The sequence below is a fragment of the Microtus pennsylvanicus genome, chromosome 11 (assembly GCF_037038515.1).
Source record: "Microtus pennsylvanicus isolate mMicPen1 chromosome 11, mMicPen1.hap1, whole genome shotgun sequence".
Lineage (NCBI taxonomy): Eukaryota > Metazoa > Chordata > Mammalia > Rodentia > Cricetidae > Microtus > Microtus pennsylvanicus.
The window spans coordinates 72,484,878-72,499,202 of record NC_134589.1 but is presented as its reverse complement, the minus strand read 5'-3'; the positions used below and the strand labels follow the sequence as shown (position 1 = coordinate 72,499,202).

The following is a 14,325-nucleotide window of genomic DNA, read 5'->3' as shown; positions in this document are numbered from 1 at the left end:
AGAATTGAATGAGCAGAAAGACAGAAGAGCAAGCCAGACCACCATGTGGGTGCTGGGAATCGAACCTGGGTCCTCTGGGGGAGCAGCCAGTGCTCTTCACCGTGGAGCCCTCCCTCCAGCCCCTCCTGTCAGTTTAATTATCGGTGTCACACACCTCAGCAGACCAGGGTGAGGGTTTCTGTAATAAATGTTTCTGAACCCAAACTGCTTCCATTCATAGCTTTCAAAGCTATGCCCCGAGCTGGGGGAAGGGAAGCCTGGGCCTGAGCCTCTTGGAGGAAATCTCCAAGAAGATGAGTTCTCTCTTCACGAGGAGGCAGGGCAATAGAACCAGCTCCAGTCAGGAAGAAAGGACTAATGGGCCACAAACATGTTTGTCTGTCCTTCTTAAAACAAAGCAATTCTGTTTTTCCCCATTTACTCTGTTTCTGTAATTTCTTAGAAAGTACAGTTTTTATTAGATCTTTGAGTATTTCATGCATGCAATGCATTTGATCATATTCGTGCATGCTCTCTCCCTAACTCCTCCCAGGTCCACTCCTACTTCCTGAGTTTCCTTCCAGCTTCATGTCCTCTTTTCTTTTTCATTATAATCCAGAGTCCAATATGTGCTGCCCATACACCCATGAGGGTGGGGGCACATTTTTCCTACGGGGAACCACCCCCATCCTTAAAGAAAATGGATTTTCCCTCACAGGAAATCCAGAACTCAATGGAGGGGGCTCAATCTACTCCAGGGCAGTCTCTCAAGCGCCAATCTTTCCATGCATTGATACGTATACCCCATGCCCATCTTAAGATGCTGGAGCAAGTCTTGGATTTTCCATGGCTTCTGCAAGTTTGTTTTCTGTACATTGCTGGAGTGATAGGGAAAAAAAAATCAAAGATGCTTGTTGCTTAGAATGAGGATGAATGTGCGAACGACCTTGGCATACCTCCCTGCTGTGTGAGACGTGTGGAACCGGAGCTTCTGATGCCCTGTTTTGATAGTAAGGTTGTTCTGTCTAATCATTCATTCACTGTAGACACACAGGTGAAAACATGAGGCATGATTAATAGAACCCAGAGACAGATATTGGGGTTCAACCTGAAGGTCAGAAAAGCAGAGCAGTCAGTCACTGGCTCTTACCTCTCTCTCAGTCCGAAATAGGGATCCCGCCTCCATGAATCTCAGAATGAGACTGTGTCTGAAACCTGTCTCCTCTCATCTCTTATTCCTTTCTAGGACTGGACTAAAGGTGTGCACCACTACCACCTGGTTTCTATGGCAAACTCGTGTGGCTGCTGGGATTAAACGTGTGTGCCACCATTGCCTGGTCTGTAAGGCTCATCAGTGGGGGTGTTTTCCTCTCTGATCTTCAGGCAAGGTTTATTTATTAAAATTCAAATGAAATATCACTACAAAAACCATGCTGCTAAGGGTGCAGTTCAGGTATTTCTCTGTTGTCCGGTTCTGGAATGTCCATGAGGACTTTTTTCCTATTGCTTTTTTTTCATGTGTTCAATCAGTGGTTTTCTCGTACAGTTCTAAGATTTAGCCCTGAGTACAGCATTCCGATGTCCGAGAAACTGTAGGCAGGATTCATGCTCGTCCACTCCACACATATCACACACATCACGACCACACATAGGATAAACAGACTGGAAGTTTGCATACACTACAGGCGAAGTGGGTAGAAACTCAAAGAACAGTTGATGATCAATGGGCAGTTACTTATTTTGTTTGTTTGTTTCATTTTTGTTGAGATAGGGTTTGTGATAGTTTGAAGTAATTGCTCCCCTTAATTGCTCCCCTTAAGTCATGGGGAGTGGCACTATTAGGAGGTGTGGCATTGTTGGAGGAAGTATAACCTTGCTGGAGGAAGTATGCCATTGTGGGGGTGGACTTTGAGGTCTCTTTTGCTCAAGATTCCCTCAGTGTGACTGTCAGACCATTTCCTGTTGCCTGCAATGTAGGACTCTCAGCTACTTCTCTAGCACCATGTCTGACTGCTGCCATGGTCCTTGATAATTGTAATGGGTTAAGTAAAAATGCTACGGATCCCCAGTGGCTGCAGCAGGCAGTGGGCCATGAGACCATACTGCAGGTCCTCTAGTGGGGCCAGGCAGCAGGCAGTGGGTTGCGAGAGCAGACAGTCCCAGGCAGGGATGGCGCAGTTCCCCAAGTGGCTGCAGTGGACCATGAATTCCAGGCAGGGATGGCGCAGGGGCAGGGAGTCCTATGAGGAGAGACAGATGGATGGGCACAACATGAGATCATGCCACAGGTCTCAGAAGGAGGCTGATCCTGGGGAGGGAGCCACATGGCAGGCGAAAGACATAAGGATAGGCACGTCATGCAGAGTGAGTTTGGATATTTATTTACTGGGTTATGGAAGGGAAGGGGAGAAGGGGGAAGGGGAGAAGGGGGAAGAGCAGAGAGAGACAGAGAGGGGGAAAGGGGAGAAGTGGTGAGAATGGAGCAAGGCAGAAGCTGCTTCTTTGTGGGAGGGACATAAAAGAGAAGGGACTCAGGCTGGAAGCTGAAGATCAGCCTCAACGGACAGGGAGAGAGTGGGCGTGGCTTGTCTCTTAAAGGGACAGAACATTACATTAATAATGGACTGAATATCCGAATTAAATGTTTCCACCCCAATTAAATGTTTCCTTTACAAGAGTTTCTGTGGTCTTGGTGTCTCTTCACAGTGTCAGAAACCCTAACTCAGACAGAAGTTGGTACCAGGAGTGGGGTATTGCTGTTACAGGCCTGACCATGCTTTTGTTTGAAGGAATATGGACATTAGGACTGTGGGTTAGAAAAGCAGTTGAATGCTTTAAGTACTGCTTAATGGGCCATACTGGTACTAGCATGGAAGACAGTGGTGTTGAATGTGATTTGATGAATGTGGGCGTTTGCTCAAGAGGTTACATGGGAGAATTTTAGTATGCTGCCTTAGTAGATAGCTCTTGTGACATTTTAGTGAAGAAAGTAGCTGTCTTCTGCCCTTGTCTGAAGAGTCTGCCTGAGGCTAAAGTTAAGACTTTTGGATTAATTCCATTGGCAGAAGAAATATCAAAATAGCCCAGTATGTACTATGTCAGGTTAACTCTAATGAAAATTTATAATGAAAAAGAGCAATCTGAGCAGGGTAAATTATAAAATATAAATTTTAAGGAGGAAAAAAGCATTAGGAAGTAAAATAGAGCAAATCCTGTGTCCAAGAAGATAAACAGATTAAGAAATGTACTAAAGGGAGTGGTGACCTCAGGGTAAAATCCCACCCAGCTAAAATTTCAACTCGTGAAAAGGAGCTAGAGAAAAGTTTAGAGTCTGGTGTGGTGGCGCACACCTTTAATCCCAGCACTGGGAAGGCAGAGGCTGGCCGGTCTCTGAGTCTGAGGCCAGCCTGGCTACAGAGTAAGTTTCCAAATGGCCAAGCTGAGGCAGTGATGGGAACCATCAAGACCAGGTAGCTGGTGAAGATGTAAATGAACAAGGGAGCCATGTTCTAGTCCCAGCAAGCAGCGGAACTTGGCAGCTACGGCCATGTGGTTCTGGACTTAGAGCTAAGGATAGAAGAAAGGGGTCATGGGATTTGCCTCTGCACTTAAGGAAGGCTGCTGAGGCTCTTGTGTCCATCCTGGAGGTAGCATGGACAGTGGTCACGGTCCCATCTACCATGTGGCTCTTGTGTCCAGGAGATACCGCCTCATGTGTTCTGGGAATCAGCCCCTTGTCCTTCATAACTCCAAAAGATATTCTTGTGGCAATGCCTGGGGAATCTCCATGAGACAAAAGATCCAAGTTTAATTTCAGAAGGATATTATAAGTCACTTGTTATATACCCATGTGTTCTCATCATGATATTTTATTGGGAGACAGCTTTTCCCATGTGTGTTTACGTTGTTGATGACTCTTCTTCAGCTGCCACAGACTCTGAAAGAGGTGAATCCTCTGGTATTTCATAGAAAATATTTGCTGCTTCAAAGTAGTTCATAAGTCAGTGACCAAAGCCAGCCCGAAGGTAAGTGCCTCATAGCTCCATCGCTGCTTCCCAGTATTCTGGGGGGTCAGTCAGCTTCTCTGATAAAAACTCCTTATTGAGAAGAGTCTTGGCATCACTTGCCACTGTATCAATGAAGAGATTTTTCAAATAGAAAGTCTTTCTAAAGTAAAGGCCTGTGGCAAGTAGCCCCCCAGTAACAGAGGAAATATATTCAATGTATTTCCATAGTTTGTTTTCTAAGGACATGTTGTTGGTCCTTGTTAGCAAATGGAGAGACTTAAGGTGTGCCTTGATTTCACTGACAGACACGTTAAAATCTTTGGCAATATTTTCCAGCGAGGCATCATCCAGCCCAAAGTAGGACCTGTAGAGGTCCAAGGTCTCCTCTACCTTCTGGATCTTATCTCTGACCAAGCCCCCAAATGGAATGGTGGCCCAAGCTCCGGCCTTCAAGGCCTCCAGCCGGATCTTCTGTTTCAGGAAATCCCTCTTCCGGTCAATGGCAGTCTCAGTAACACTGTGCAAGGACAGCATGAAGACATGGCGCTTGTGGGCTGGGAGCTCGCTCAGTAGGGTGGTCTCCAGCTCTGGGAAGTCAAAGTCAGACACATAAAAGTTAGAGACCAAAAAGACTGGGGGCTCACTGGAGAGTGTCTCCTGGAGATGCCTTGAACAGTCGTCTCGGATATTCTTTAAGACACTGTCTCTATTGAAAGTCTTAGGTTTACTTTCCTGTTCATTATGTACATCTTGATCTATCTTGGTTCGGACAAAGTAGAACTTTGTATTCATCTTGGCCATGGCTTTGGCCAGATGGACATCAGTGTCTTTGAAGCGAGTAGCCGAGATGATAATGAAGAAGTCATACTCAGCAAACTTCATTTCTGTTAGGTAGTTTTGGGGAGGGAACGATGTGGATCCAATCCCAGGCAGGTCCCATATTGTCACCATGGGAAGCTTTGGGTGTGGGTATGGAGTTCTCTCCATGGTTGTCTCTACCACCCCAGTGGCAGCTGCACCTTCTTCTTCATCCCTCACTCCTCTCAGGGCATTGATAAAGCTGGATTTGCCCGCCCCTGTTTCTCCCATCACTGCGATGTTCAGTGGGGCTCTGTCGATGTTTCTGAGAGCATTGCTGATTGCAGAAACTGCTCCCGGGAGGTTCTTATTCTCCAGGTGGGATTCAATCAAGGTGATAGTTTCCTCAGAGAGAATTTTGTTTTCCTTCTTGAAGTTCTTAAAAAAAATTTCAAAGCTGGATTCCAAAAGCTGAGCCGTTGAAGGGGAGGGTCTGGAAGGCTTACATGCCGATGTTTCCAGGAAAAGATGCTGAAGAGAGGAGACAAGAGAGACATTGCAATTGTGAGTGCAGCAGAGCAGAGCCTAGGGCTTTGCTGTTTCAGTAAAGCAGGACTTCATCCTCTGTGCCCTTTAGAGGCAGACACTCCCTTGTACCTTGTAGGCTGCTGCCTTGATTTCTGGCAAATGTCCTCTTTCTCAGGCTCTACTTCTCCGATGACTTCCCTCTTTCCTTGCTGTCTGATTCAAGGTCAACTTATTCCATGCAATTACCTTCCCTGTGTTTATATCTTATCTATAATTATCTTCAGATTCTGTTTACTCCTTTTAAAGTTACCACCCGTGCAATGTCACTATGGGCAGAGATGAGCAGCACAGCAAATCCTCCAGCAGCATCTCTCCTGGGAAGGCTCCCTGCCTCTTGTGAGCTCACAAGAATTGCTCTTAGGCCTCATGCTCTCTGCTCCCTTAGCACAGCTCTCCCGGCTTCTCTTGGGAGGAGTGTGAATGAAGGGAGAAAGGACATGAGGTAGGGAGTGGGCAAGATTCATTACGTGTCCCACAGAGGGCCGGACACATCACTACCCAGGTGTGATGGACTTTGTTCTAGAAGATGGAAACTATGGCATTTGTAGGAAATCAGATGTATCTAGAGATAATTGTTTTAAGTCATTAAACCAGCCGCAGAAGGAGAAATATATTTTGTTATTCATGAATTGATGGAGGAAGGTCATTCGTTAATTAATAAAGAAACTGCTTGGCCCTGATAGGTTAGAACATACGTGTAAACAGAACAGAATGCTCGGAGGAAGAGGAAGTGAGCTCAGACGCCATGCTCCTCTCTCCCGGGCAGACACAATGAAGCAAGCCACCAGGTTAGACATGCTGAATCTTTCCCGGTAAGACTGGTGCTACACAGATTACTAAATATGGGTTAAGACAAGATGTGAGAATTAGCCATTAAGAGGCTAGAACTAATGGGCCAAACAGTGAAGAATACAATTTGTGTGTTGTTATTTCGGGGCATAAGCTAGCCAGGCAGCCAGGAGCTGGGTGGCAGGAATGCAGCCTGCAGCTCCTTCAACAATGAATCTTAGATTTTATATAGTTACATACGTATGTATGATATGAAAGGGAAAGAGAAACTATCTCAGGAACAAAGGAACTAATAGGGGCTATACTTAACATGTAGTATGTGCTTGTTTGAAAACTTAAAAATGGATAAATTAAAAAAATTATTATTAAAAATCTATGTTATCCCTTATTTTCAACAGGGGAAGCAGGGGCAGCCTCATTGGTAAGCAAATTCCCCGTGTGCCCCTGCTTTCTAGTGGTTTGGTCTTTAAATCTTAGGCAAACAACCAACAAAAATAAAAAATCCCAAACTGGATACAGAGAAAGAGAAAGAGAGAGAGAGAGAGAGAGAGAGAGAGAGAGAGAGAGAGAGAGAGAGAACACAAAGAAGACACTAAAAAATGCCTCCTCGGGCTGGAGAGATGGCTCAGAGGTTAAGAGCACTGACTGCTCTTCCAGAGGTCCCGAGTTTAATTCCCAGCAACCACCTGGTGGCTCACAACCATCTATAATGAGATCTGGTGCCCTCTTCTGGCCTACTGGCATACATGGAAGGAATGTTGTATACATAATAAATAAATAAATCTAAAAAAATTTAAAAAAAATGTGTCCTCATTTTCTTAAAGTTAAAAAACCTGAAGCTGGGTGGTGGTGGTGGTGCACGCCTTTAATCCCAGTACTTGGGAGGCAGAGGTAGGCAGATCTCTATGAGTTTGAGGTCAGCCTGGTCTATAAGAGCTAGTTCCAGGACAGGCTCCAAAGCTACAGAGAAACCCTGTGTTGAAAACAAAACAAAATAACAACAACAAAAGAAACCTGAAGAAATGAATTCCCATCAAACCCCTTCCCTAAAAAAGCATCAATTTTTAAAGCAGAAGAGGTGGGGCAAGCTCAGACAGGTTCCATTGGGAAGTGACACATGCTTCCCTTAAATGTCCACAGATTTCATATTTTGGATTCTATATGTCACATCCAGTTACTGTCATATACTTACAGTTTATTATGATCTTACAAGGATATTAAAACTTTTTAATTCATGAATTGTATAAAACCAGACTCCATGATAGCTTTGAGTGTAGATCTACATTTATCAATTCTGATCCTAAAGATACCAGAGCTTTGGGAGAAGGTGCAGATCTACACTTGTATCCTTTTCTTTTGATGTTGAAAACACAGACAGGGCACTAGAATTGCAACTAGTACAGAAAGTAAAAGCAGGCAGTCATGAGAGACTGGCTTCAAGTTGCTCTAATATTCTGGCATATGATATAATTCAATATAGGAGCTTCAGGTATACAGAATTCTATTTGTGATTCTGCCAATCACCTTGTTGGAAGCCACGTCAGCAATAACAGTAAGGGAAGTGGGGGGAATGACACAGCATTACAGATGCTACAATCATTCAGAGTAATACACACAGATACACATATAGCAGATAGGAAGGCAAAGAGAAAAGGAGAAAAGAAAGGAAAGGAAAGGAAAGGAAAAGAGAGGAGAGGAAAGATAAAAAGGAAAGGAAAGGCAGGGAGCAATCAAATTCAATTATTAACCAAGGAAATGGAAAGCATTGAACAATGCTCACAAAACACTGATGAAAGAAATCTCAAACAAGGCTACAAAAGATGCTAAGATTGCTATGTTTATAGCTTATAAACACTAAATGTTGTCAAATTGTCCATACTTTGCATAGTATTCTTCAGTCCCAATTAAATCTCATCTAAAATATCAGTGTCATTTAAAATTGATGTAGTATTGTCATCCGTCAATCTGTTTGTGTTGATTTCATTGGTTAATAAAGAAACTGCCTTGGCCCATTTCATAGGCCAGCCCTTAGGTGGGTGGAGCAGACAGAACAGAATGCTGGGAAGAAGGGAAGTGAGTTAGTCACCATGATTCTCCCACCTGAGACAGATGCAGGTTAAGATCGTTCCTGGTAAGCCACCTCGTGGTGCTACACAGATTACTAAATATGGGTTAAAGCAAGATGTGAGAGAAAAAAAAAAGCAAGATGTGAGAATTAGCCAATAAGAGGCTATAGATAACAGACCAGGCAGTATTTAAAAGAATACAGTTTCTGTGTAATTATTTCGGGTAAAGCTAGCCGGTGGCTGGGAACTGGGAGGCAGGAAGCGGCCCGCAGCTCCTACTACATAAAATAGAACTCGACTGTGGAATGATAAAATGTACATGGAAGAACAAGCAAATGCTAATGGCCCAACAGCATTGGTCAAAAAAAAAAAAAACAGGGCAAGGAGGCACCAAAATACCAGCTTTCAAGGAATAAAACAGAACCGCAGAAAACAGTATGATAGTGGCATGGAAATGGGTCTATAGTCCAACCACCTGAGCAGAAGAGAGGACCCAGAAATGTCGGCATACATGTACAGCCACCTGGGGACACCTACAGTCAATCAACATCTCAGCGAGGCTTCCAAAACTAATACTGCCCAAAGGGCACAGTGTTCGACAAGCAGAACTGGGCAACTGCACATCAGGCAAGACTAAAACATGACCCTTAGCTTTCACCCTATGCAAAAACCAACTCAACTGGCCAATGAGCTTGATATAAGAAGGGAAATTTGAAATTCCTAAAGGGAAATGTATATGATAAACTTCATCGGAACATCAGGACATAGGGACCCATAGCATATGAAACAAAAGCAAACTGACGAGAAGGATTCCATCTAATGGAAATATTTCATAAAAACAAAGCAAATAAACACCACAGTAATGAGACAATTTGTAGGGAAAAACCTTAAGAGTGCATCCTATAAGTCTGAATCTGAGAGACCATTGGTGTGGGAAGTCTTTCTGTCTATGTGTTGCTTTTATTGGTTAATAAAGAAACTGCTTTTGCCCAATGGCTTAATAGAGTAAAGCCAGGTTGAATGAGATATATAGAAAGAGTAGGCGGAGTCAGTAGGAAGACATGTAGCCACCACTGGAGTCAGACATGCTGGAACCTTGCTGGTAAGCCTCAGACATGTGGTGATACACAGATTAATAGAAATGGGAACCAACGATATGAGAGCTAGCTAGCAATACACTTAAGCTATTGGTCAAACAGCATTGCAAAGAATATATTTCTGTGTGGCTATTTTGGGTCTAAGCAGCCAGGAATGAACAAGCAGCCTTCTCCAACAGATCATAAGATTTCAACAGGTGCAGAAAATGGACTCGGAAACACCGTGAAACATTTCAACAAAACGCAATAGAAAGGTTCTTCCTGGAACAACTGTGGAAAACAGTTTTGACGCATTGATGCCTCCTAATATAGAGAGGCTTTGGAGTTGAAATGAACTTACCCTCTCTGTGAAAAGCTCTTCTTTGCTAAGGAGAATTTTAACATCATTTGCCACAGTGTCAATGAAGAAATTTTGCAAATGGAAAGTCTTTGAAAAGTAAGGACGGCTAATGTACTCCAAAAGTTTATCTGTTAAGGATTTACCCTGCTCTTCTGAGAACAAATGCGGAGAGTTAATGTTCTCCTTGAGTTCCTCCAGGGCCACGTGCGAATCCTCAGCAATGTTTTCCAGGGATGCTTCATCCAGGCCAAAGGAAGATCTGCAGAAGTTCAAAGTCTCTTTTAACTTCTCTATGTCATTTTTGGTCAAGCCCTTAAATGGTATAGTGACCCATGCTCTTGGCATTACGGAATCCCTCCAGACCTTCTGTTTCAGTGTGTCGCTCTTCTGGTCTATGGCAGACTGTGTAACAACTGACAAAGTGAGCATGAAGATGTGACGTTTGTGGTCTGGGAGCTCCCTCAGAAGGGTGGCCTCCAGCTCTGGGAAGTCAAAGTCAGACACATCAAAGTTAGAGACTAAGAAGACTGGAGGTTCCTGCTGGGTCACTTCCTTAAGTATACTTGAGATGGAATTTCGAATCTGCTTTAAGGTGTTCTCTCTATTGAATCTCTGAGGACTACACTGTTTTTGAGCCATTAGATCATTGTCTGTGTGGGTTTGAACAAAATAGAAACGCCTATTCACTTGCACGATGGCTTTGGCTAGTTCTGCGTCATTGTGTTTAAAGCGTCCAGAAGAGACAATAATGAAGAAGTCATACTCCTCAAACTTGATTTTCTTCAGGTAATCTTGTGGTTGGAAGGCAGTGGATCCGATGCCCGGCAGGTCCCATAGTGTCACACTGGGAGCCTTGGAGTATGGGTATGGTGTTCTCTCAGTGGTGGTACATATCACTCCGGTGGAAGCAGCCGCACCCTCTTCATCAGACCTCACTCCCTGTAGAGCATTGATGAGACTGGATTTTCCAGCCCCAATCTCCCCCATCACTGCAATGTTTAGTGGGATTTTCTCGATGTCACTCAGAGCATCGCTGATTGCAGAAACTGTTTCCCGCAGGTTCCCATCCTTTAGGTATGATCCAATCAAGTTGGTTAATTCCTGAGACAGGATCTTGGTTTCCATCTTGAAATTGTGAAGGTTTGTGTCGAGGCTGGAGGTCAAATCTGGCTCCTCCTTCTGAGGGGGTGTAGAAGAGGAGGACTGACCCATGGCTGGTAACAGTTGGTGGTGCTAAGGGAGGAAAGAACCAGGAAGGTCAAAGAATTAGTTCAGAAAGAGCAAGCCAAGGGGAAAGCAGAGTCCCTTAAACCACACATATTACAAATGCGGTCTTTCCCCCTTTTAATCAAATGCTCAGGACTCAACTGCATTTACTTCTAGCCTGTTTGTATATTTTGGCTTGACTGAGACTCCTTTACCCTTGACCATTTTCCTCTTTGAAGAACTTTTAGTTCGTCAAGATCAAATTCAGACCTATACCAGCAGCACTAAGGAGGTCATGCTGTGGATCACATGGTATGCCGTCATTCACCAAAACAGAAAAGCTCTTAAAGTTCTGTTTGAAATCACAAAAGATCCCAGACAGAGAAAGCAATGCCAAGGCGGGGGAAAATGCTGAGGCCATCACTGTTCTTGGTCTGAAGTTGTGTAACAGAACCAGGGTAACACAAGCACCTTTGTGAGCCCCTAGCAGTTGCCTCCCAGCTTCACTTCTAAATGGCTGCCGTTTCTCAGGAATGACCTGTCCCTGACTTCAAACATCCAGACAGAGGCTCTGATGCTCAGAATTTGCCTCTTGGCCTGCCTCACACACGCTACCATCTGAACCAGGTGTCTGTGGGATTGCTGAGAAGCACAGAATAGAACCCCATGGCCATGGAAGATTTTCGAAAGAAAGCGACATCTAAGCAAGGTGTCGAATGCTGTGTGGAGCCGGCTGGGCGAATGGAAAGGGCGGGAGTGAAGAGAGCTTGTGCGTGGAGATAAAGATGGCGCACTGTGGTGCATCTGGAGAACTGCCAGTCGACCTGTGGCTGGAACGAGGAGTTCAAATTCAGAAGTGAGGAGAAAGCGTGGAAGGCAGTCAAGGGTTCATTTGAGCGATTCAATAGTGAGGTGAGAGACGGGGGGAGGGGCTGGGGAGATGGCTCAGCGGTTAAGAGCATTGCCTGCCCTTCCAAAGGTCCTGAGTTCAATTACCAGCAACCACATAGTGGCTCACAACCATCTGTAATGAGGTCTGGTGCCCTCTGGCCTGCAGGCATACACACAGACAGAATATTGTATATATAATAAATAAATATACATATTTTAAAAAAAATAGTGAGAGACGGTGCCACTTAGGGACACCTGGAAAGATGCAGCAAACAAAGTGGAGGAGATCCAGAATCTGGGAGCAGCATCTTTGCAGCTTCCGACTGACACCCACAGCAGGAAATCCATTTGACACAGGACCCATAGTGTCATAGCACTATGGTATAGGAAAGAATTTACTACTCAGGTGTGCAGCCTGGTCTACTCTGTTGGTGTTCACTGAATTTTAAAAATTACATCATATTCCCTTTGGTCAACTTTAACAAATGTGCTTGTACCTTACCAAATAAACAAATGAGTTAATACAAAATAAAGGCTGTTCATGAATAGATTTCCTATGCTAGGCTCTATGTACTTCTTGTTTTATGTAACTAATCTGAACTTCCATTAAAGGACTGAGAGACAAAAAAACCCAACTATCCTAGCCTTGATATATTCTGATAAATATATGTATGAAACAATGAGAATTCATGAAAGTGGGCAAAGTAGCCACCATTGCGTATGTACATACATATTATGATAATAATTAAAGAATAGATTAGTAATTGAGAGATGGGAAAATTTGGAGTGAGGAGAGAGGGAACCTGGAGTGAGGTAGATGCAGTGTTCATGCATGAGGCTCTCAAAAAATATGCTAAATGACAAAAAATTCTGACATCTGAATAAAAAGAGAAAATTCCCTGATAATATTTGACTACTATATGGAAAGTTTGAGAGAATAATTAATGTGCTATTTTATTGCAGTAAAATATATATGCCTGCATGATCTTCAGGGTAGTCAGTACTGAGCGTGGCATACTCTCTGAAGGGTTGGAAAAGGCCAAACCTCAGTAATCACTGAAGGAGTTTCTGCCCTGCCTCAGTTTCCTCAACACAGAGAAAATAGCTGATCTGAGCCAGAGAAAAGACGACTTATAGCCTTCCTCTTCTAAACCCAACCCAAAGACCTTTCTACTCTACAGGTGGTCAAGGTCAAGTTCATGCTTTTTCATAGATTCATTGTTCACCAGGAAATACCAGTGGGTGTTCTAATTATGGCGTTTTATCACTGTGGGGTAAATAAAATAGTTATAGTAAAACAGGGTGTGGTGGGACACGCCTTTAATCTCAGCACTAGCAGGAAGAGGTAGATAGATTCCTGAGTTTGAGCCCCACCTGATTTCATGTCCTAGACCAGCCAAAGGCACACAGAGGGATCCAGTTTCAAACAGAAACCAAAACAATGAAAACAACAAACAGCCCCAAGAACAAAACCTACCCCAAACAGCTTACAGCAATGACTCTGGAGAGTCTGCTCACACAGCCTGCCCCCCTTACCCCTTCTCCACACTGAAGCTCTCATCAGAAGAGCAACAGACCCAGGAATGTGCAGGAGACAGAAGAGATTGTTGCTGCCTCGCTGGTGGGTTGGGGTCCTCTGTGGTACAGAAGATGCAGAAGGGCCCAACCGTGAAAAATCCCTGAGTGAAATAAACCGGAATACAAGCTCCTCTGCCCTGGTACCAGGAATTCCCCTGCCACGTCATAAGTAAGGAGGATTTCTGGTCAAGCTGCACTTAGATCCCTTCACATACCTGCTCCCCAGTGATGAAGTGAGTGACCCTCCTGTATGTCCCCTCTTCCCTGGGAACAAGGTCGCTGGGGTAGCTCTCTATGGCGTCTTCTTAGCTGGGATGTCCAGCAGCCAGACCGAATGCTCAGTGCTGGGTTTCTGGTGTTTTCGGAGAGCAGAACAGCTGGGAAGCAAAGGCTGATCTGCCCAGATTTCCTTCCAGATCCTGCCCCTCACAGTCTCTGCTCTGCACTTCCTAGATTCCAATCCTGCCTGCTTGGTCCCTAAAGGGAGGGGCTTCAGTCAGAGGAGGGTTTGGTTTCTGTTCTTTGAACTAGGGCGTTGGTTTGCATAAATCAGGGGAATGGGTTTCACATCCTCCTTCAGACAGGGAGGCCGAGCTCTGCTGAAGTGACCCTAGCCCAAATCCAGGGTTTCCTGGGTGCTTGGGACCTTGGTAGCAGACTCCAGTGTCCTCCTGTGCTCCCCAGCACTGACCATTTTACTCCACTACCTCAGGACCCTCTGTCAGCTGATGGCAACTATTGACCTTCATACCCATGGATCCCGGGTTTCAGCGTTTGCAGACTCTTGCTGTAACCCCGCACCCTGCGCTGCTGTCCTGTTGATTGTCTGACTCTCACCAGTGGGTGATGTAGGTGGACACGTATGTGCAGGTGCTCTTTTCACTCAGGACCATTCTCCTTACTTTGAGACAGACACTCTCACTGGCTCAGACTTCACCAATCAGACAAGGCTGCCTGCCAAGTGAGCTCTCGGGAGAAATGAATGA

The 14,325-nt window shown here is 44.6% G+C and overlaps 1 protein-coding gene across 1 annotated transcript; it reads right to left on the bottom strand.

Moving 5' to 3' along the window:
* Positions 1-2,339: 2,339 nt before the first annotated feature.
* On the bottom strand, positions 2,340-13,922 carry LOC142860913 (uncharacterized). Its single transcript, XM_075992825.1, has 3 exons — positions 13,555-13,922; positions 9,665-10,897; positions 2,340-5,315 (listed from the first exon to the last, which is right to left on the bottom strand). Exons 2-3 carry the CDS (start codon positions 10,874-10,876, stop codon positions 4,014-4,016), a joined length of 2,514 nt encoding a protein of 837 aa, XP_075848940.1. The 5' UTR covers positions 10,877-10,897; positions 13,555-13,922; the 3' UTR covers positions 2,340-4,013.
* Positions 13,923-14,325: the final 403 nt, after the last annotated feature.

Excerpts from the sequence above, each read along its gene's own strand:
- LOC142860913 (XM_075992825.1), bottom strand. The coding sequence starts at position 10,876 with ATGGGTCAGTCCTCCTCTTCTACACCCCCTCAGAAGGAGGAGCCAGAT. Across the intron at positions 5,316-9,664 it reads AAGAGCTTTTCACAGAGAGG|CATCTTTTCCTGGAAACATC; the intron begins GTAAGTTCATTT and ends TCCTCTCTTCAG.